Source organism: Suncus etruscus, chromosome 7, assembly GCF_024139225.1.
Source record: "Suncus etruscus isolate mSunEtr1 chromosome 7, mSunEtr1.pri.cur, whole genome shotgun sequence".
In the NCBI taxonomy this organism is placed as follows: domain Eukaryota; kingdom Metazoa; phylum Chordata; class Mammalia; order Eulipotyphla; family Soricidae; genus Suncus; species Suncus etruscus.
Window position 1 is genome coordinate 15,042,423 of NC_064854.1, and position 22,930 is coordinate 15,065,352.

General features: G+C 51.8%; 1 protein-coding gene across 1 annotated transcript in view; it reads right to left on the reverse strand.

Annotated features, from left to right (window-relative positions):
• The window catches only part of ADARB2 (adenosine deaminase RNA specific B2 (inactive)), a 125,244-nt gene that overhangs the window by 22,574 nt on the left and 79,740 nt on the right, over window positions 1-22,930 (reverse strand). Inside the window, exon 2 of the mRNA XM_049776232.1 lies at window positions 14,125-15,017. Within this exon, the coding sequence (XP_049632189.1) occupies window positions 14,125-15,017 (893 nt within the window). The remainder of the gene's footprint in view (window positions 1-14,124; window positions 15,018-22,930) is intronic.

The following is a 22,930-nucleotide window of genomic DNA, read 5'->3' on the forward strand; positions in this document are numbered from 1 at the left end:
GATGTATGGCAAGGCACCATTCAATTTACAGAGAGAAAGCCTTGGGGGCTAGAGCAATAGCATGGCAGTAGAGCATTTGCCTTGCACGCTGCTGACCTGGGACAGACCTAGTTCAATCCCTGGCATCCCATATGGTCCCCTAGGCCAGAAGTGATTTCTGAGCACAGAGCCAGGAGTAACCCCTGAGCATCACCGGGTGTAGCCCAAAAACTAACAAATAAACAAACAAAACAACAACAACAAAGACCAGAGAGAAAGCCTTTTCCTGGAATTCGAGTGACCTTTACATACATGCTTGGCGTGAGGCTAAGTGAGGCTCTGCAGAACCTCCCTCCTCTGTGGGACTGGAAACTATTGGATTGTGACAATGGAGAGAACAACAGAGGTGGCCAGGCCAGGAGAGGGGACAAGTGTAATCCTAGTGGTAGAGCTGGGCTCTTGTCCCAGGAGGAGACACTGGCTTGGGTCTAATCTCCTGCCCTGGGCCCTTCCTTGTTCATCTTCCTCCACAAGCTCTAGGTGTAGGAGGGGAGGTGCTTTATGAGCAGGAGTAGACCAAGGCCCTTAGACAGCAGGAGCAATAGCAAGCAGTAGGGCATTTGCCTTGCACACTGCTAACCTGGGATGGACTGGGTTCAATCCCCAGCATCCCATATGGTCCCCTGAGTCTGCCTGGAGTGATTTCTCAGCACAGAGCCAGGAGTAACTCCTGAGCACCACTGGCTGTGTGTGGCCCAAAAACCAAACACCAAAAAAAAAATAAATAAATAAAAAAAGAAGAAGACCGAGGCCCTTGCCATCTCCTGTCCTTGAGCTCTCTGCACAGGCTCCAGTCCTTCCCAGGGGCCTGCAGAGACCTCACAGGAGGGAGGCTGAGCTCTCTAACCCAGGGCGTCTGCTAGACCTGACTCACATGTGGGTCACTCAGGCAAATGGCATAGCCCCATGCCTGTGGCTCATCTTTTTCCCCTCTCAAAGGAGTGGGTGCACCTGCCTGCCTCACCCCTGGGAAGCCTGGAAGTTGGAAAGTTGGAAGCTGCTGCTCTGAACATATGTCTTTCTGTTTGTGACCCAGGGACCATGTCCTTTCATACCAACAGGGCATCTGTCTTGTGGCCTTGCTTGTGAGAGGGACTGAGGTATCCCCAGAGAGTCCGTGCAGTGCAGACAAATTGAGGTCATCATGGATGCCGGGGATGAGTGGACTGGGGAAGGTCAGCACAGAAAGGACTTTGGTGAACTGCCCCTAGACAGTGCTCCCTTAAAGCTCTCTCTGCACCCTGTGAGACAGGACAGGGAGTCCTGTCAAAGGGGCTGTGCCTGTTATGTGTTCAGCGGTGGCACAAAGGCCTTGTATCTGCAGGCTTGGCCCCAGCTCTGCACTGTGACCCCCACCCGGCTGTGTCCCCAGGGTCTGGTTCCAGAAACCCATCCCATGGAGAAGCATGTCACAGAGGCCGATGTCAGCTGAGCTGTGGCGCCCTGTATACATGGGCCAGCAGAAGCAAGGTCCACAGTACTTCATGCTGGGAAAACAAATCCTGCTCCTGTGGCCGCCTCTCACACACCCTGGGAAGCCCTGAGAAGCCTCACATGCTGTCTTCCAACGGAGGCTGCCCCGCGTCTGATAAACTCAGACCTAATTTATTTTGTTTGTACTCCGCTGCCTTTGACAAAGCTTCCTCCACAGATGCCTCTTCATCCTTCACTCCCTCCGTTTGTCAATGATTTTTTTTTTTGTGTGTGCTTTGTTTTGCAGCTGACAAGGGGGAAATCTGACCTCAACCTTGGGAGACGTGGTGCATGCAAAGCGCCCTTCTCCGATGGGATGGAAATCTCGCCTAAAACCACGTCCAACCTTTGCGGCACAGTCCAGATGGCCGCGCAGCCTGCAGAACAGACTGAGTCGCTGAGGCTCGGAGGAGTGTCAGCGGGCCACGGTCCTCCGGCGTCAACACGGAACAAAGCAGGGCAGCTGGGGCTGGGTGCGGGGCCCGGGGCTGGACGGTGGCAAACAAAGGCAGGAAATAGAGAGGGAGATGGGTACCACAGTGTGGGGCCAGCAGGAAGCAGAGCAGGCCCGGATGGCCGCAGAGACTGGGCAGTGCTGTCTCCAGCATCGGACTGTGTCAGTGAGGACTTTCTTTTCACCTGAGCACTGCAGGCTGAGCACCAGTGCCTGGGGGTGTGAGCTGCGGGAACCTTATCAGGGCCTTTGATTGGGGCTACTGATTGTCCGCCCACCATGGCAGATTGCTGGAACCCCATATGCCCGGGAGCTGAGTCTCTATCCCTGCCTAGAGTCCCTTATCCTTACACACCTGCTCTGCCCTTAGCCCTCACAGCCCTATCACACCTACCACTTACACATCCACCTACCTGACCTAGACACCCCTGTCCTTATACCCCTACTCAAACACCCAAGAGCTCACTGACTACCTAACTGAATACACTTCTATTCCCACACCCCTGTCTATTATATCCCTATCACATCCTTACCATGCACCCCACCCCTTATACCCCTATCCCATATACCACAACCCCACTCATCCCTGGTTTTACATCCTTACCCTTATACCTTTACTCCTTATATCCCTACTCTTTACACCCCAGTCCTTTTACCCCTGCCCTATTCACCCCTACTGCCCCATACAACCTAGCCCATAACCCTGCTTGTAAACAGCCCACCAAAGGGTGTTTGTTACACTGTGGACCTTCATAGGACAGTTGTCACCCCAGAGTCTATGGCTGGTGTGATGTCCCTGATACTGGACATGTACGTGCCACTGTCCTCCCTTTTGAGGGGTACACACTACCTCCTGGCCCTGTACTTTTCTGCCCAATTTTCTCTCTCACCTTCAGCCCTAGCCCTGCCCCGGTGTCTTGCTCTGCCTCTTCACATATCCCAAGCAGAACCATGCCATCTGCCTTCTAAGGTATACACAGGAGCTCTTGTACCCCTGCTATTCCTGGCTCTGTGCACAGACAGGGCTGTCATGCTGTGTCTCTATGCAAGACTCCAGGCTCGATGTCTCCTGCAGCTTCATCTGAATTTCTGGGAGCACCCTCGGGGTGGGGGGCAACTCCTCGCAACAATCATCGAATGCTCATCTGCAGGTCTGGCAAGGACAGAGACAGACAACAGGAGTTCTAGAAGAGTAAGTTCTTTCCTGGGCGAAGACGAGGTCATGGAGCTTTGCCTTTGGTTTACAGGGCTGGGCTGGGCTGGGCTGGCTTTGTAGCTCTGTCCCTCAACATTTCCTGGCTTGTTTCTGCCTCTGACAGACATGGGTCTTCTGTGAAGAGAGTCATGGTTGCTGTCTGACACCCAAGGGCTTTGTCCAGAGACAGGCCTGGCCCTTCCCAGGCTTTGGTGACAGTTGTGGGGTGGCTGGAGGTGAGTGGCTTCCTTCAGGGACAGGGTAGCATCCCTGCCCTCCTGACAGCATCCTGCCACCCACAGTTTTTGGAAGGTCCCATCTTCTTGAGGCAATGACCCAAGTTCATTTTCACTGAGACTCCTAGGCAGCAAGTCTCATGGCCTTGCCAGATGCCCACATATGGCCCAAGAGAAGGAGGAGATGTTGGGGTTCTCCTCAATCTGGCCTCTGGGCCCTGAATCTGTGACAGTCCCAATAGATTCCCCTGCAGACACACCCCTCAGACACCCTTCCAGATGTCCCTACAGATGACCTCCAGAAACCTTGCAGATGTCCTCCTCAGATGTGTACCCCCAGATATCCCTGCAGACATCACGCAGATGCCCCCCACTGCCCTGGCCTGGCCTTACGAGGACTTGCTTCCACAGCATCCCCAACTCTGCCCATGATGCCGGTCGTGGGTAATGAAGTTCTTTTCCGGAGCCAATGGGCCAGATCCTGAGCGTCTCTGAGAACTGAAGTGCAATTTTAGCAACTGGAAGAAATGATTGAGTCAGTGGCCTAATCCCCCGAGAGTCCCTGGCTCAGCCTAGTGAGTGGCCTAATCCCCCTGGTCCCCGAGACCCGGCCTGGGATCCTTAATTACTAGAATCTCATTTCTCCTCATGGCCCCGCTACCTGAGCAGCAGCTGTCGCTCCAATAAGCTCACGTGAAAATAAAGTGTGAAAATCAATAATTCCACTTGGAGGTGAAATGAACAGAAAAGCAGCCTTCCTGTTGGTGTTGCTGGGCTCTCGGCAGCTGCAACCCCCTCTTTTTGCATGGCAGCTGGGATGCCTTGTGTATTCCAAAATGTGTTTCTTGAGGTGCAGGGTGCACGCTTGGGAACATTCTAGCATTTGTATCTCTCTTACTCTGTGGAACTGAGATGACTGAAGGAAGCACAGAGGCAGGAAGGGGTAAAGGTGAGACTTTTCCACCATCTGTTGGACCTAAGTAGAAATTTATTATTTTCTCTAGATTAAATCTCTCTCTACTTTACCTTCTGTTTTTATTGAGGTAATGTTAGTTATAAGAGAACGTGTTTTTAGGACCATAATTTGCCATTTATGATGCAATTTTTTTCATACTCATATCCCAGGATCAAGTCTGGCTGACTTCCATGTCTTCAGCATGGAAGGGGCAGGAGCCCCCATGGTACAGGATACTTGGTAGAGGGGTATGCAGGACCAAGGGTGAGTTAGTCACTTGCCACAGAGTGGTAGGCCCATCAGGAAGGGCCACTTTAGAGACAAGAAAGGGAAAGCCACACTCCTTTATGCTTCCATGCCATTCACTCTCGATTTGTTTCTCCCCATGACATGCTTGATCCCACCTTTACCTCAGTTGGTTTCCTCCCGGGAGAGAAAAAGGACCTGCTGTGGAGGACAGTTGGGTGGGAGTGTGAGAAGATGAGGGGAGGGTGGGTGTATGGGTGAGATATGTGGATGGGAGGATGAGTGTGAATAAAGATGAGCAGGTTTTTTGGTAGATAGATGGATGGGCAGATAGATGGACAAATGTGTCAGTGGGTAAAGATGAATGATGGATAAATGATAAGTGGGTGAATAAATAGTTGGGTGGGTCATAAATGAATAAGTGCATCGGTGGGTGGAAATGTGGATGAGGTAGATGTGTGGGCAGATGGTTTAAAGGGTGGGCTGATGCATGGGTGTGTGAGTAGATGAATGGGTGGTATGTAGGTGAATAGATGGGGGTAGGTGAATGGATAGTGGATAGATGAATGGATGCTGTGTAAGTAACTAGTGGATAAATGAATGTATATATTGGGTGGATGATTGGGTGGTGGATAGGTGAATGGATGTGGGTGATGCATGGATGCTGAGTAAGTGAATGGATAGTAGGTAGTGAATAGATGTGGGTGGATAAATGGCTAATGGGTACATAAATGTGTGGTGTGTAAATGAATGTGTGGGTGGATGAGTGGTTTTACATAGGTAAATTTACATAGGTAAATGGGTGGAAGATAAATAAATGGATAGTGGATAGATGAATGTGCCATGGACAAGTAAGAGGGTGGGCAAATGAGTGGCTGGGCCATAACTTGCTCAGTAGTTAGTGTCCCAAACCTTGGCACATCAGGGTTTATTTTTAATAGGATTTTCTTCCCTTATACTCCTTTACTCAGTCATTCCTTGTTTGTTCACCCACTCATTCATACTTTGAGTTGTTTGCTCCTTATCAGTTAGTTCACATGTTCTAGGGAGAGGAGGCATTGACTATAAAGACCAGCTGGGCCTGGCTGTGCCTCTGGAGATCTCTGGTTCTCTGACACCATGTTTTCTTTATCCACCAGCGGAGGTTTAACTGCTCCCACACTGTGGCAGTGAATGATGTAAGATGGAGAGTGGGGTCAGCTCCTTTGATCCTGGCTCCAACACTATCAGTACATCGGCCTGTCTCACCCTGAAACATGACAAACATCTTAAGTTTCTGGCCCAGATGGTGCTGAGAAGTGAGCTGACTCAAGACAGTCATGGATTCTGGTTTCTCAGATACTGGCACCACATTTGCCTGATGCCCTTTGTGTGTGGGTTGGGCATCTACCCTGCCTTATGTTCCCTCTGGCACTGCTGGGCAGAGCAGCTGCTCCCTGAAGGCCCATTCACAGGAGCTTCTCTAAATAGTTTGGCAGCAACTGTGGGATGATCACACAGTGTCCCTACTTTTGGGAAGCAAAGACACACAGCTGGGGGACAGCAGAGACATGACACTAGGTAGGAGGAAGGAGCCTGTGTCCTGCAGCTGATGTTCAGTCTGATCTTCCTTCTGGAGTCCTCCAAGTCCCACGTTGCTTCCAGGGTACTTCTCAGTTACTGGCACTGCTAAAGATCTGTGGTGTCACTTCTGAGGCCGCTCTGCCTGGACAGCAGTCATCTGGAACATTCTATGGGCAAGTTCCAGTGTGGGCTCTCAATGAGGAAGGCAAGGTTTTGTGAGTGACTAGCTCATGGGGTTGCATGGTCTGGTCATGGAATGCTATGCTTCTGGCCATGGGACACTGTTTCTGCCCATGGGACATGTGGTTCTGATTGTGGGATGCTGTGGTTCTAGTTGCGTGAAACCACAGTTCTAGCCATGGGACCCCATGGTTCTGGGCAGGACGCTGTGATTCTGACTGTGGGACACCATATTTCTGGTGTGGAACACTGTGGTTCTGGCCATGAGCTCTGCTGGCCCCTGCTTATCCTTTTATGAATCATGAGACATTCTGGGAGCTTCTGTGGGCTTCTCTGCTAGACCTAGACTTCAAGAAAGTCACTGCCAAGCTAGGGTTCACCTGAGGATGCTCATGTCCTGGCTCAGGAGACTTAGAGACAGGTTAGGGTCACCACAGAAAACAGACCTCATCCTCATAGGGAGGATACTGACCACCCTTCCTGATCTCCTGAGCACTCCCTGCCCAGTCATCTGTGACATCCCCCCAAGGCCCCAGGGGGCATTTCACCAGCCAATGAGCAAGAATGGACAAAGAAGAGATTCTTTGGTTCCCAGGGGGTCTGCCTAGTCTTGGGCGGGCATGAGATGGGCACCAATGGGCACCACCTGTGGTGAGCAAGAACCAGCAACACCTTTGCAGACACCTGTCTGAGCCCCTCATAGAAGGTTCCAGACTCCAGTCCCCTTCCACAGGACAGAGCTAAACCCTGCTCAGTGAAGGCGGTGGTGGAGGGGACTCCCACACCCCATTGTTCCAGGCCTTGCCTAAGCCCCCAGCAAGCCATACATCATGCAGTATTGATGGGCTCTGCACGCGTCCCACCTGACATTTGATTTATGGCTTCAGGTATTTCCTCTCAGTTCTAGGCAGCGGTGAGAGACGAAAGAGCCCAGAAAGGGGGTCACCATGGGCTCCTCCCTGTCAGCCTGGGGGGCTTCAGAGCTGCCCAGTCAGCCCGAGGCCCCTCCCAATGCCCCCACTCAATATTTATCATTTTAAATATCAACCTTAGAATATTGCCTTCGTGGAGGCTTTTCACGTTCCAATGATTTTTTATTATTTCCATCGACCAAAATAAATGAAGAAAATGTTTCAGACTCCACTTGAAAGCATGTAAAAATCAATAACTGGATTTTAAAAGATTTGGAATGTCTTGAATACATTCATTTTCAAACATTTCCCTCTGATCTTTAAATAGCTTTTCTTGGAGCAGAACATGTTTTTTGAGAAGTCAAATATGGAGCATTAAGGGTATAATTACCATTTTAATTATAACTCAATCATCCTATCTACTTTGCATAGAAATTAAAGCTTTTATGTCGGATTGGGGCCCTCACAAATGTTCAGGAGCAATTACTGTTAAAAGTTTAATTTTTTAAGCGGGGCGTGAACTTTGCACTTCTTAATTCTACCTCTGTCGAATGGAGGCGCACGCTGTGCTCACGAGGATGCAATCCCGCCCATAACCCCAACTGCAGTCAACTCTGTACCCAGTATTGTTTCCTGACTGCACCCCAACTGCAGCCAACTCTGTACCCCAGTATTGTTTTCCCACTGCACCCCAACTGCAGTAAATTCTATACCCCAACTTCATACCAACTATGTACTCCAACTGCAGCCAACTCTTCAACTTACTACTTTACCCTGAATCTGTACACCAACTACAGCCAGCTCTGTACCCTCAACACTGTGCCCTGACTCTATATCCCAATTCATGTCAACTATGTACTCCAAAAGCAACCAACTCTATACCCCACCTCTGGGCCTCTCTACCAAACTGTGTGCTAACTCTATATCCTAACTTCAGCTAACTTTGTACCTCAATGCTGCACTTGACTCTGTATCCCAACTGCATGCCAAATCTGTACCCCATGAGTGCCCTGACTCTGCACTCCAACTTCAGACAACTCTGTATTCCAACACACGGTGTCAGGACTGTACTTCAAGTGCAGCAATTCTGCACTCCAACATTTTTCCCTGACTCTGCACCAGACTCTGATATGCTGATAAAGGACTGATGGCAGATAATATAAAATATCAGAGCTCAGTATAGGAACGTCAGAGAGACAAATATTCTGGAAAAGATAAGCACCAACAGCATGTGGGAAAGGACCTGTCAGGTCATGGCAGCATCTCTCAGGGGTGGCAGCTGTGAGGAGAGGTGGCTGTAGTTGGGCAAGGCTGTGGGGATGGCTCGGGAGCCCAGTCAGGAGTCATGCACAGTGTCTTGTTTTCATTTCTCACTATCCTGTCCAGCTCACCCAGAGAAGGCATCCAGATGCCCCAATCCCACCAGTGGGAAAATTGTGCCAAGCCAAAAGGCCATTGACAAGTGTCACTAAGTCCACATGCACACAATCTTGCCAAGAGCCATTTGTGCAGGAGCCTCAAAGAACAGACTCAGGGCAAGGAGCCTGGTGCCAAGGGCCGGACCCAAATCCAGGGTAGGAAACATCTACAACAGATGACCTCCTGATACAAAAAGTGAGTGCCAGGCCCAGGGGAGGCAAAGGGCCAGTGTCGGGGAAGGAATGTTTTAGACTCAGTGGTGAGTGGGGCCATTCAGAAACACCCAGAGGGAGCAGGAGAGTTTTACATTCAGTGAAGTTGCCAAAGAAAGATGAAATAAAAGTCACTTGACTCACTTTTTTATTTGGGGTCACATCTAGTGATGTTCAGGGGTTACTTCTGGCTCTGCATTCAAGAATTACTCCTGGTGGTCCTCGGTGGACTGTATGGGAAACTGGGGATCAAATCTGGATTTGTGTGTGTGCGTGTTTGAGCTTGTGTGGTGGTATGTGAGTTTGTGTGTGTGTGTGTGTGTGTTGCATGAACTTGTGTGTGGTTGTGAACTTGTATGGTGGTGCATAAGCTTGTGTGTGTGTGGTGTGTCAGCTTGTATGATTTGTGAGCTTGTGTCTGTGGTATGTGAGCTGTATGATGGTGTGTGAGCTTATGTGTGAACTTGTGGGGTTATGTGTAAGCTTGTGTGTGGCACATGAGATGTGTGTGAGCTGCGTGTGTGGCACTGCTGTGCTGTCTTTATTTCACAGATGAGGATTCGGCCTCATTTTTTTTTAGCCTCTCACAGGCACCAATAACACAATGAACTGTAACATGAAGATTCGTTCTCAGTTCAAATCCTTCTCAGAATTTAGTGCTGACGTTTTAGCACAACTAAGAATTGCCTGAGGAGTTTGCTTAAAAAAAGCAGCTTAATGACTGTGCTTCAATAAGTGGAGGGTGAGTGCCTGGGATCTGTGTTTGTAAACAGGGTCCTGGAGCCAGTGGTCTCCAGGGAGCAGTAGGGCTGCTTTGAAACCAGTTGTTCGAAGACCTCAGGGCAGTGTGTGTGTGTGTGTGTGTGTGTGTGTGTGTGTGTGTGTGTGTGTGTGTGTGTGTGTGTGTGAGTGTGACCTGGCCCTGGTCTCAGGAGATCAAGGCTCACTGTATCAGGGGGTGGATGGAGAGATGGATAAGAGGAGGAGAGATCGGTGAGAGGGGGGAGAGATGGGTGGGAGGAGGAAGACATGGCTGGGAGGAGGGAGAGATGGGTGGGAGGAGGGAAAGATTGATGATAAATGGGAGGGTAGAATGGTGAATAGATGGATGGATGGATGGATGGATGGATGGGTGAATAGATGGAGAGGGGGAGAGATGGCAGGGTGGGTAGTGGGTGAACAGATGACTATGTATGTGGTCAGGAGAAGTGTGGAGAAGTGTGGAATGGCGAATGAATGCATGTGGGTAGATGGTGGGTAGATGGATAGACATGTGGATGGACAGTTACATGCAGAAAGTCAGTCTATTTTGCATACTTGCAAGCCATGAGCTGAGTTATTGAACGAACTGTGGTAGACATCTATGATTTTTCTCAACTTTAAGAACATTTGTGTATGTCTTAACTGAGAATAAGACTTTGCCTAAATAAGAAATACCCAGTCAGTGTTCTCTGATTTCAAAAGTCATCACAACAAAATCTGTACCCTGATTATCTCATTGTTTCTGCCACTAGCTCATGCTTGGCTCCTCGGCTCAGTGTGCACACAAGTCAGAGTGTGTTTACATCACAAATAAACTGCCTTCTGAGAGCCTCACACTGAATTGGGATTGAATCATGCTAAATGGGTCTTGGAATCTGACTGTTGTGGCTAATAAGACCATTCAAAGGATGTTTCCATGCATCTTCATAACAAATGTAAACATGATTAGCTCTTATTCAGAAACAATTTGGTTGCAAAATCCAGAGATTTCTACACGTGTCCCCATTTGAAGACACTTCAGTACTATGGAATGCATCAGTTCAGCACCAGACACTGCAGAACAATTCTTTTTCTGTCATGCAACTCTTCAAACAGCAGGTTCTAGAAGATTGTAAATAGGGTTGCTATCTGAGAGAACAAGCTCCAAGGAAGGCAGACCCCAGCCCCAAACCCCTCACCCATGTGGAATATTTTCCTTCCATCCACTCTATCCTGGGAGCTCTGTAGGTAAAGAATTCAGTCATGTCCATCTTTCTTCCTCAGTTTCCCAAATACTGGCTGCGAATGATACTCCAAGGAGTCCAGGGTGTGTGTGGGATTCCTGTGTCTCTGGAGGCTTCCAGCACCTTGTTTATGTTAAACACCTTAAGAAGGAGGTGGTTTTGCAGGCTGAGCCTGAGCCCAGAAGGTGACAGGGAGGGAAGGTCAATGCTTAGTGCGTCTCTGCATTTCTCCTCCTTAGAGAGACAAGAACCTTTCACTACACTTAGGCTCTTTGTCCTGTGAATTACCAGCTGCTTCTCACAGAAAAGACATTCCTGGAGCTTGCCCAGCCTTTGAGGACCATAAAAGTTCTCCGTAGAAAGATCACAGGGTTTTTGGGCACCCAAGGGACCCTCACACATGGGGTTGCCTATTAAGGTGCTTTCTTCTTGCTGAAAGAATTACATCCAGGACATTTCGGTCAATTACCAGCACCAAGAGGCCGGTGGACAGGAGCACATGACCTCATGTGGAACTCAGTCTTGTTTTTCTCATGTTAAAGATTGTTGAGTTTCACAGAGTATAAAGACTGATGTCTACAGATGCTGCGGATGGGAAGAGAGGGAAGGTATGTTCCATGGTGTGTGCACTTGTGGGTATGCATGCGTGCATGTATGTGTTCAGGTGTCTGTGTGTGCAGAAATCTGTGCACAAGTATGCATATCTCCATATACAACTGTGGCAGCTGCAGGGCCCTAGCAGGACTGGTTCTCTCTGCCAATGTGCACTGGCTCAGCCATGTCTGGGGTCCCAGGCTGGAGGTTTGTGTGTGAGCTGAGCACTCTGACCGACTTTCTAAAGGCTAGTTAGCCCCAAGTCCAATCAGTCACTCCTAGGAGGCCTCCAAGACCCACCTTGTCTCTGACTGATCACAGAGTTCGGGGCTAGGAGATGCTGGCACCATTTTCATTCGGGCCTTCCTGACACCAACATGTTCCCTTAGGTTGAACATCGAGGGGCCCACAACCCTCCACCGTCACCTCTACCAATGAACTTTACCATCACCTCCACCATCATCTCCACCACTGCCCTCCACCATCACCTCCATCTCTCCTCCACCATCACCTCCATTACAGCCCTCCACCATCACTTCTACCACTACTCTCTACCATCACCTCTACCACTAACCTCCACCACCACCCACATGAGCCGAGAGTATTGGAGCAGGGAATAGGCTGAGGAGCCCTCATCCAAGGGGGGAACCATCAGACCAGGATGTGCCATCAGATCTGGACACTTGCCCTCACCCACTGGGCAAACTCTTAGACCCAGACCTGGACACTTGCTAGAGCTGCCAGGTCCTGCAGTGTCCAGGGTTCCTGCTGAGCTTTGCCTGCGTCCCCTGTCCCACAGTGGCCTTTGGTCACTACTTCTGTAGCTACACTCACTGTTCCATGAACTCCTCTCCTTTTGCCCTGCCCTGTGCCCAGAGCAGTCCCTGCCTGAAGACTCTGTGCCTGTGTTGGGGCACCCTATTCTCTAGCAGACCCCATATTGGGCTGTGTCCATTGGCTAAGCCCCAGTTCGTCCTCCTGGCTCTGTGGCCACTGCCCCAGAGCTGGACTGCAGGGCCACACACCAATTCCACCTCGCCTGCCTGAGAAAGTTAACCTGGCAAACTAGGGCACAGAACACAAGCCCCTTCCCTCTCCAGAGATGGGGCATGCTTGGGTCCCTTTCTGGTCACGGGGTTTGGCTGCAGTTTCTGTCTGCTCTTGACCAGGCTCCACTTCCTCCTTTCCCACATCTGCTGCACCTCTGAAGGGCTAGGGACAAACCTGTGCCGAACTGGCATCTACTCAAAGTTGGGCGACAGGGATTGGTGCAGAGTCCGGCTGCAAGGGAGAGCTGCATGCCCTGTGCCCGAGGCAGGAGCAGGCGGTGGGGACGAGGTCCAGGCAGGCCCAGGAAGCTGGGTCACCTTGGGGAGGGGAGGAGGCTCCATGCACACAGCCCATTAGCATCCTGCCGGGCGGCTGTGGGAAGGGAGCCAGGCCCCCGCTAATTCTGCTGCTCATTCTGGGGGCGCATCCCGGGAAATGGGGTCACGTCTGGAGCTCTGATTGAGATCTCCTAGAAAATGCTGAAACTTGGAAATGCTGTTCACAGCCATTAGGTTGGTTCTTCTGGTCTCCCGGCAGCCAGCAAGTTGGGTCCAGGCACCCTTCCTGCTCTCATGGCTGCAAGGCTTCCTGAGAGTGGGCAGGCACCTGGCCCATGTGGTGCAAACACAAAAGCAAGCAAGAACTTAGGACTGCTGGCTATACCTGGAGACACCCTGCACCCTGGCCATTCTGTCTGTGTCCTGCACCCAGAGTCATTCTACTTCTGTGTGTCCTGTACCCTGAGCTATTCCATTTCCACGTGTCCTGCACCCTGATCCGTTCTGTTTATACCTGGCTGTCTTTTGTGCCTCCAGGGGCAGTGTATGGTCGGTGTTCCCTTGCAGATTTCTGTAGCTCCTTGTTCTGCACTTTCTGCACCCAGCTGGTCACTGTGTTGGGCAGGGATTGCAGCCCGTGTAGAATAACATGTTTAGAAGCAAGCCCTGGGTGTAGGGTAGGATATACCTCACTCTCTAGGCTCAGAGCTATAGGATTTTAAGGGCTGAGACTGAGCTCAGACAGTGTCTACAGAGTTCTCTGGAGCCAGAGCACAGGTGGACAGGAGGGTACTGAGTCGGACCAGTGACACTGCCCTGTCCTGCCTATCCCTCCTTTGTCCAGCACTGTCCTACCAGACACCACTCTGTAGTGTCCTGCTCTGTCCTACCTAACACTACACTGCCTTGCCCTGCCCTGTCTGATCTGCTGTCACTTTCCTGTCTGCCTTGTAGACCCAGTTGGTACCATCCAGCCAACTTCAGCCATTCAGGGCCTGAGACTCCAAGCTGTGGATGATGGGAGTGGAAGGACCATCCTGTCTCTTCTGTGTGTGGACAGCAGGGCTGTGGATACCACTTCCCCATGATACTGGAGCTAGGCTAGGACAGCGGCAGAGCCAAAGGGGACCGGTAGGACTCTCAGGGGCACCTGGCTGCCATTGGCCATGTTCACTCAGAGACAGTGGAGTCAGTGGGTTGTAACCCCAGAGCCTCCTCCTTGCTCCCTCCTGCACCCTGTCTTCCTTGGGGTGCTGGTCCCTCTCCCTGCCACTGGGCTGTCCCCCCTGCCCTCGCTCAGCTGGGGAGGCTCTGCCAGACTGCTCCGGGCTCACCTGTGGCAGGAGGCGGCTTCTGCTCCCGCTGGGCCCAGGGCCGGGCAGCCGGATGTTGAAGAGGGCATGCAGGGCTGCCATAGCCGCCTGGCCCCGGGCCAGCTTCTTGCTGCGGCCCGAGCCCTCGAACGTGCTCCCGTCCACGCACACAGCCATGACGAAGCTCCGGGGTCGCTGCCTCGGGGCTGTCTCCGACAGGCACACATAGCGCAGGCCTGAGCGCAGCTGGCTCAGCACCACCACGGGGTTCCTCTCCCCAGTGCCCAGGCCCCCCACGGGAGGCCTAGTGGGACCCAAGAGGTCCAACGTGCGGCACAGCAGTCGGCTCCGGGGACAGGCCGTGGGCAGCAGCTCGGGGCCAGTGGGACGGCAGCCCGGGAGGTCACCTCGGGGCTCTGAGGGCTCAAACTCCTTGAAGAGTGTGTCCGGAAAGTCAGCCTGGTCGGAGGTGAAGTCGGGGCAGGGGCTGGTTGTGCCGCCCAGTGCCAGCTGTGCCTGGCAGGAATTGGGGAACTGCACGAAGGACTTGAGGGCCAGCTCTGCTGCGCGCATCTTGGCTTTCTTTTTGGTGGGCCCGGTGCCCTCAAATGTCAGCCCGTTCACCTCCACAGCCACAGCGAAGACAGGTGCGTGCACTGGGCCGGTCTGCGACACAGTGCGGTACTGCAGCCCTGGGCGGAGCTCGTGCAGCTGTACCAACGCGTTCTTGGGTGCCACCGACCACGACAGCCGCTGCCAGAGGACCTGCAGTTGGCATACATGGGCACCGTTGCCCTCCTCCAAGGGTCGCTTCCTCTTCAATGCTGGCCCCCCTCCGCATGCTTCCCCCACCGGTCTCCCGGCCTCCAGACTCTTCACGTTCCTGTTCTCCTTCACCTCAGTGCTGCTCGTGCCTGTGGGGAGACAAGACAGTTAGGATGGAAACGGGGGCCTGCCCGCTGCCCGTTGGTGGTTGGCTGTGCTTCCAAGCTGGAGGGAGGCCAGGCCAGGGCTGTCTGTCTGTATAGGCACATGCATACAGATGAGAACATGCGTACCCATGGACATACATATACAGCATATAATACATGTATACTCACATATGCACACATACATGCCCATATGTACATCACACGCTCACTCACACATGCAAACTCACAGCACCCCCTTCCTCACACGAGTCACCCTGAGGGTTGTGCCCCTTTCTGCTATTTCACAGGGGGAGAGGGACATATAGTGACAGTGCAGGAGGGAGGGACTAAAGCCCTACGTTGATTTGGGGTTCATCTTGAACAATGCAAGAAAGCAGGGTCAAGGGCTCAGGGACTGCACCATTGCCTGGTGCTTACAGCCCTGTGGGGATTCTGGAGTGGAGGAGGGCACATACCAGGCTCTTTCTATGGCTGGAGCAGGCACCACCCTCCCCTAGAGCCAAGGGCAGCAGCTGCATTCCCTCTTGCATGTCTCTTTTCCTGGGGGCTCCCAGCACATGCTGCTCTTGAGGCTCTAGGATCCCACATTAGCAATCCATCCACATGGCCTTCAAACACTCAGACCTCCCAAGCCCAGAGTACCTAACTCTCATGAGCAAAGACCTACTGCGCTGGGGCAACTAGAAAAAAACAGCAAAGGGAAGCAGGCCTGGACTACTCACCCCAACACAGATATCATTGACACAGACAGGCTCCACTCCCAACAAGGCTCTATCATCTCAACACAGGCTCTATGCTCCCCAACACAAACTCAACCACCCAACACAGCCTTCATCCTCCAAAATAGACTATCCTCTGAACACAGTCTTCACCCCCCCAACAAGGCGATCCCCAAATTTCCATCATCCCAATATAGACTCCATTATCCCCTACACAGCCTTCCTCCCCCGACACAGGCTTCATTATGCCAAGAGAGGCTCCACCCCCCCCAACACAAGCTCCATCCCCCAACACAGGCCTTATCATCTCAAGACACGCTCCACCATCCCAACATAGGCTCCATCATTTCAGCACAGGCTTCATCCCTACAAGAAGGCTCTGTCCCTTAACACAGCCATCATTCCCCCACAGACTACATCACTCTCAATTCCATCACACTCCATTCCCTACAGGCTCCATCCACCAGTAGGATTTGTCACTCCAGAATGGATTGTACCTTATTTTTTAATTTTTGTTTTTGAGCCACACCCTACAGAGCCCAGAGGTTACTCCTAGCTCTGCACTCAGAAATCACCCCTGGCAGGCTCAGGGGACCATATGGGATTCTGGGAGTTGAACTGGGGTCAGCCTCAGTCAGCCACATGCAAGGCAAACACTCTATATGCTATCTCTCTAGCCCCACAGATTGTCCCCTTGACCAGTCAGTGCTCTTAGGAGGGGGAACTGTCTCCCAAGAGGTGCTCAGGCCCCTCCCGCCGCTGTTCTCATCCTACCATATTTCCTTGTGGTCCCTCCTCCATGAGGGCTGTCAGCCAATCACAGCACTAGGTCCTTCTCCCTCCTGTGTGCAGAGGGGAGACAGGGTTGGGGGCTGGCACCTACTGTCCCTGCAAAGCTTATTTCTTCCTTCAGGAATAGACAGGGCCTGGTGGTTGAGTTGGGATCCAGATAGGGATGGGGTCTAGGAGGGAGCATGACCTTGGTAGAGCTGGGATCCAGTGCACACAGTGTTCTAGAGGGCCAGTCTGTAGTGGGGTCGGAGGAGTTGCTCCCACATGGGCTCTCAGGCCCCAGTGGACACTCACGTAGGTTGTCCTCATCTTTTGTATGCATGGCTGCAGGGCTGAGGTGCTTTAAGGGTGACATGAAGGTGGGCAGCATGCCAACCCAGTCTGTAGGATAGAACAGAGGCATTTGGAGTAGCACAGGTGTCACCTGCTGTGCCCCTGTTCCACTGACCATCACATTCCTGCAGTTGCCAATCTGAGCATCTCACTTAACTGCTTCTCGCTCAACTTCACATCCTGTCCTGCTACTCTGAAGGAAGTTCTGAGGGGGCTCTGGGCTCAACAGTCACAGCAGTGAACAAGCTGCAAATAACCAGTACAGGGACACACACGCCTCACACAATTTCCTGCCAGCCAAAGCCAGCCAGGTGGTAGCCCTTGCCTCTTCTGAAGTGAGCTCCATACAGGCTTCTGGGATCCTGGCTGGGCCCCTCATCCCACACCTGGGACTAGAAAAGGGGCAGTTATGAGGCCTCTGGGGCCAGGGCATCAGCACCTCATCCCCTCATAGTGTCCAGTTTTGTACTGGGTGCCTATGTCTCGGGTTCTCTGGCCTGGCCTTGTGGTCTGCCCAAGCTGGTTCCGCTCCTTCTCACCCACAGCTGGTCTCTGCCTGAGCTATGTAGTGGCTGAGATACCTCTGGGCTGTTCCCAGAATTTCCTGTGTTCAAGGCCTCGAAGTTGCTGTTCATGCAGTGAGAGCAAAGGGCACTGGGGAGCCACACCTGTGCTGACCGCAGGGTGTGTCACTGCTGAACAGTGAAGGGTTGGTCACTTATGTGTGATTAGTCAGGGGGTGCTGCTGCTGACCAATGAGGGGCCGATCACTTGTCTGCTGACCAGTGAGAAAGAAATCACAGGCTGACTGGTCGGGGTCACTTCGTTCTGGTTGGTCAGGTGTCATCAGGTGCCGACTGGTCAGAGGTGGCCACATGATGACCAGTGGGAGGAGGTGCTGCAGGCAGCTGGCCATAACCCGAGCTTGACCCCACATGAGAGCCCGAGTTGGGATTGTGTCAAAGGAGTGATAACATTGATGTCTCCTGGAGATGTCAGTCAGGAGACCGAGGGCCAGCAAGAAACTGTAGTGTGGGCAGAAGACAGAGTGGTCCCAGAGAAAGTGAGAACAGCCTACACACGGCCAGGACCCCCATTTCTGGGTGACTCAGGAAGGCTCAGAGAATGGACTCAGGGTAGAAGTGGCAGCCAGAGGGATGGGGGAGCGAGGTCTGAATACGTATGGACCAAGGCAGAGGTAGCTTTACGGAGCCTTTGAAGACAAGATGCATGCCTGGCTCTAGGCAGGTCAAGGCTCACTCACTGGGGAGTTCACTGGGGCTGTTCAGGGAGGAAAGTGGGGAGGGGTAGGGATAGTGTAAATCCAGGAGGCTGCGAATCATTAGGTGAACCCAGAGCCAGCCAGTATAGGGGCATGGGGCTGCACCAGGTGAGCCCAGAGCCAGTAGGGGGCGCTACACCAGGTAAGCCCAGAGCCAGTAGGGGGCTCTTTACCAGGTGAGCCCAGAGTCAGTAGGGGGCGCTACACCAGTGGTAGGAACTTCTGAGGACTGAGCTCTGCTCCCTGTCTCATCCATCTGAGCAAACCATCAACCAAGCAGCAGGAGGGGGAGTGTCTGCTCTCCTCTGCTCTGTCTCATGGATCCCTAAACCCCGACAATCTGTGCTCGTGGGTTTGCGATGTGACGGGGAGTCTGCACAGTGTGGGCAGGAGACGCTGGAGTCTTTAAAGATGAATCAAAGTGACTCTTCTTCTCTAAGTTCTGAACTAGAAATCAGCGTCTCTCTGGACACCATCCAAGTGTAAAATGCAGCACAAATTGCCTTTAAAAATTAATAATTTACAAAATCTATGGGCTAAGCCTCGTCTGGCTTGAGAAGATAAGTAAAATAAATATTGTAAAGTCAATTTTTAATAATCTGTGGCATGGAATTTAAGCACAAGAGAAAACATTTTGCAATTAGGCAGGAGCCTTGGCCACATGATTAAGTGTGAATAATAATATTTAAGAGCCGCATCCGTCTCCTGTAGCAGAAAACACCATTCAAAGGTTCGATGTACCTTAGACCACAGCGCCCATTACCCTGTCAGTGAGATCCTGCCCAGGTTCTGGTCTGAGTGGCCTTCGCCGTGCTGGGCCGGACAGCACAGATGTGTGACAGGACTGTCAGTGCATCCAGTCGCGGGAGATAAAGATATTAGACCGGCCAGCTGGTTGGGACTGCCACATCTATCTAATCTTCCCGGCGCATTTGCATGGGCGGGGATTTGATTCAAAGGGGTTCACGGGTGGCCTGACTCTGCCTGGTTAGGTGGCTGTACTATGGTTTTCACCAGGGCAACATAGTTGTGAGGGAGGGGTGAAGTAGAAGGAAGAAGGAGAGCCAGGGAGAGTGGGGACTGAGTAGCGGTGAAGTTGGAGAGAAGGCAGGGAGCCTGGGAGGGGTGAGGCAGAGGTGGGGGGCCCAGGAAGGGATCCAAGAATGACGGGTTCAGGGTGGAAGGTACCCAGACATAGGCCCGAGTGTCATGGGGCCATGGAGACACAGGACAATGCCCAGAAGCTGTGGTCTTAGAACGGGGTAATTTTCCAGCCTGCTCAGGGCCTCAGTCTGCCCACAATGCCCAGGTCTCTCCTCCTAGATTTGTCAGCCCCTGCTCACAAGGGTAGCACACTGGCCCCGAGGTGGTCATCCCTATGTCCTCAGAGTAGGAGCACAGGACACTTAGGCCTGCCTGAGGTGGCTCTTTGAGTTCCTGAGCCAGGATTGCACAGGGCTCAGGAGGGAAGGGCAAAGGCTCCATCCCTATGTCTCCAGCCTAGTAGGGTTCAAGGTGGAGTGGGGACTCTGAACAATTGAGATGCAGGAGAATCTGCCCTTTTTTGGGGGACTCATAGTGGAGTCAGGGAAGGTTCCTCTCTCCTTTGTACCCATCTGGGGATGCTGCTCTTCTGGTGGGAGGAGAGAGAACTGGCATGAGGAGGGACTAGCCTGTTGGGATCCTATGTTTTCTTTCCTGCACGCCTGGCTGCAGTGCCAGGACTGGGCGGTACTCAGACCTGCCTTTGTCTGTGCCGGGCACCTGGACACAGGGAGGAGCTATGCAGCAGAGCACAGATGGGCCCAGACAGGCCTGGGTGCTGGTTCCATCTGACGGCTCTGCACACAGCTGCTCGGCCCCGGAAAGCATCTTGGCTCTAATTTGTTTGTCAGTACCCATCGAGACGGGGATCTGTCATCCTGTCGTGTTTTGGTTGCCCCGAGATGTTTGAAGACCGGGCTAGCCGCACATTGGAACTGTGGACGTCTGGGAGCAGGCAGAAAATGCCAGCTGTCGGGAGGAGCAGCCGTGCTTCCTCTCACCGAAATTCTGACCTCGCCTTCCGTGGCACTGAGCAGCTGTGTGAGGAAGTGGAGTGTGGGGATGGTGCTGGGCCCTGCTCACGTGTGCGCCTCTTTGAGTGCATGTGCATGTGTGCCCATGACTGTAGGGACCCCGGGCAGTGGAGAGAAGACTCCAGAGAACTTGCTGACCCCATCAAGGCCCTGCCCATCTTCCTGTCCCGGCCTCTCAGGCTGCACATGAGTCTGTCACCAACTACAGCTACTAACCAACTATAGCAACCAACTACAACCACCAACTACAGCCACTGATTAGAGCCATCCACACAGCAACCAACCATAGCCAACAACTACAGCCACCAAGTATAGCCACTGATTACAGCCACCTTTTATAGTCACTGATTACAGACACAGATTACGGCCACCCATTGACCAACTATATCCACTGACTACAGTCACCAACCACAGACACCAACTGTAGCCACTAAATACAGCCACTGACTACAGCCACCAATTACAGCCACCCAGTATAGATACCCTCTACAAAAACTGTGTGTACCTTGGCCCAACAGGCTCTGCATGTTCACCTCCTTGTCCTATCCTCAGGTCTCAGAGGACCTGTGCTCCCTCATATGCTTATCCACACTCCCGTAGACAATGTTCCCCAGATCAAAGACACCCACAGGAGGGACACCCTGATATGTATCCTGTGGCATCTCCCTACTACTCAGAAACTCATGCTGTACAGAAGACCTGGGTCCAGTTGCACACAGGCCAAACACTGAGCCACAGAGCCCTGGAGTCGAGTGTGCTCTCAGACTGAGACCAAAGAAGACATGCACACTGGATAGATGGAATTCTTTCCAATTCTTGGAAATCACACAGTCAATACCCTGAAGAGAACATCTGAAAGGAAGGGGATGGGAATTGCAAGTGAGTGTGCGGCCTTGCTAAGTGGACGGGCACAGAAGGCTACTTTCAGGAGCCTTCCCAGCCCTTGAGGCTTCCAGCAGAGGGAATAGAGATCTCAGGGCCATGATTAGAGAGGAAGATAGAAGGTCCCAAGAGTGAAAAAGGGATGAAATAAGACAGAGAATAGAGGTTGGTGCAGTCAGCAACGAAATAGTAGGAAACCAATGACCCTAGCTCCGCCTTTTCACACACTCTTGAGTCCAGTGATTCTCTCCTAAGAATGAGGAATACAGTCATGAAGCAGTAAGCTCATGTAAGGTGTGTGGGAGACTGCAGGTGTCCCAGGAGTGCGAACAGAGGGGCTGGCATGCACAAGGGCATATTTGCAACTGGAGCACCTTCCAAGGGGTCTTCTCTAAAGAAGTACAGCTACGGAGAACTGAAGACATTCACATTCCTGTGACCAGCTTGAGCACTGGGGACACTCAGACTTCTGTGACCAGCCACAGAGCACTGGAGATTATCTGTCTCCTGGTGAAGTTTTCAGATTCTGCACACCTACCCAGTGCCACAGACCTGCCCAGCATCTTGGGTCTGTGTGCAGCTGCAAGCCGTGTCTCAGATGCAGGTGTGAGCATGCACAGGTGCTCCCACCTAGACTCGCTGTCTGGACAGGGAGCACAGTCTCACCTGCTGGAACTAGCCCTTACTAATCTGAGGGATGCAGGATGAGTTTCTCCCCAAGCTGTGCCACTGACAGGCACAGCTCCCAGGGCTGTGGCCTTGAGGAAAGATGAATCTGAGCATTATCCAAGCTGGGGAACCTTGGCAGACAGGGATAACCCTGCTGGAATACTGGGAGGACTGGGTAGAGTTGTGTATATGTCCACATGAGCATGTGTATGCTAATGTGGCAGTGTGCATATGAACAGGAAGATCAGCATGGAACCAGCATGGAGTGAACTAGCTTGGCTGCTGTTCCTCTTTCTTTCCTTCCATTTCCAAGTGTCAAGTTGCTCTAACACTAATAGACACAAGAAAAGGTGACATTAGAAATGGATGGAGACAAACAGACTTCGAACCACCCTGGCAACAACTTGCAAACTTGGGCATCCTTTGTGACACTCCGGCAATGACTTTCAAACCCGGGCATGCTTCATGACATTCTGGCAATGACTTGTAAACCTTGGAAATCTTTGTGATGCTCTTCAACGACATAGGACTTGTGAGAGTCCAAGGACTTTAGTTATATGCCTGTAATGATAGCCACATAGGGACTTTCTGGGACTTACAAGAAAGACTCTCTGGGATTAAGCAAAACTTAGACTGTTTGAGCCAATAGTTGGCATATATGACCAAATGCTTCTTGGGAAAGGCCACTCTTTTCCTGTTTATGCTTAAAGTATTTTTATTAATTTTTACCCCCAGCTTTTACCTTGTCTATGCAAAATAACAGCCAATTTATAGCTCCTATATGAGGGTTCTTGCCTAAACCCCCCATGGTCTAAAAATTCTAGAACCTGGAACATAATCTATTCTAGTTTATCTCATATTTTATGCTTTTCAGTAAAAAAAAGGAGGAATTGTTGGTTTACAATTTACAGTTTGGCTCCACCCAAAAACAGAGATCATGCCAGGTTTCTTTGTATCTGTTCGTTTACAACTTAGTTTTACCCAAAACAGAGATTTTTCTGCGTAGCACGTATATCAAGCAAACCTGGGCTGAACTTGCTAGGATAGGCCTTCTCTTCTTTCTCCCCTGCCTGGGCATGGTCTTTTTTAAAATTATTTTTTTATTTTTTTATTTTTTGGGTTTTTGGGTCACACCCGGCC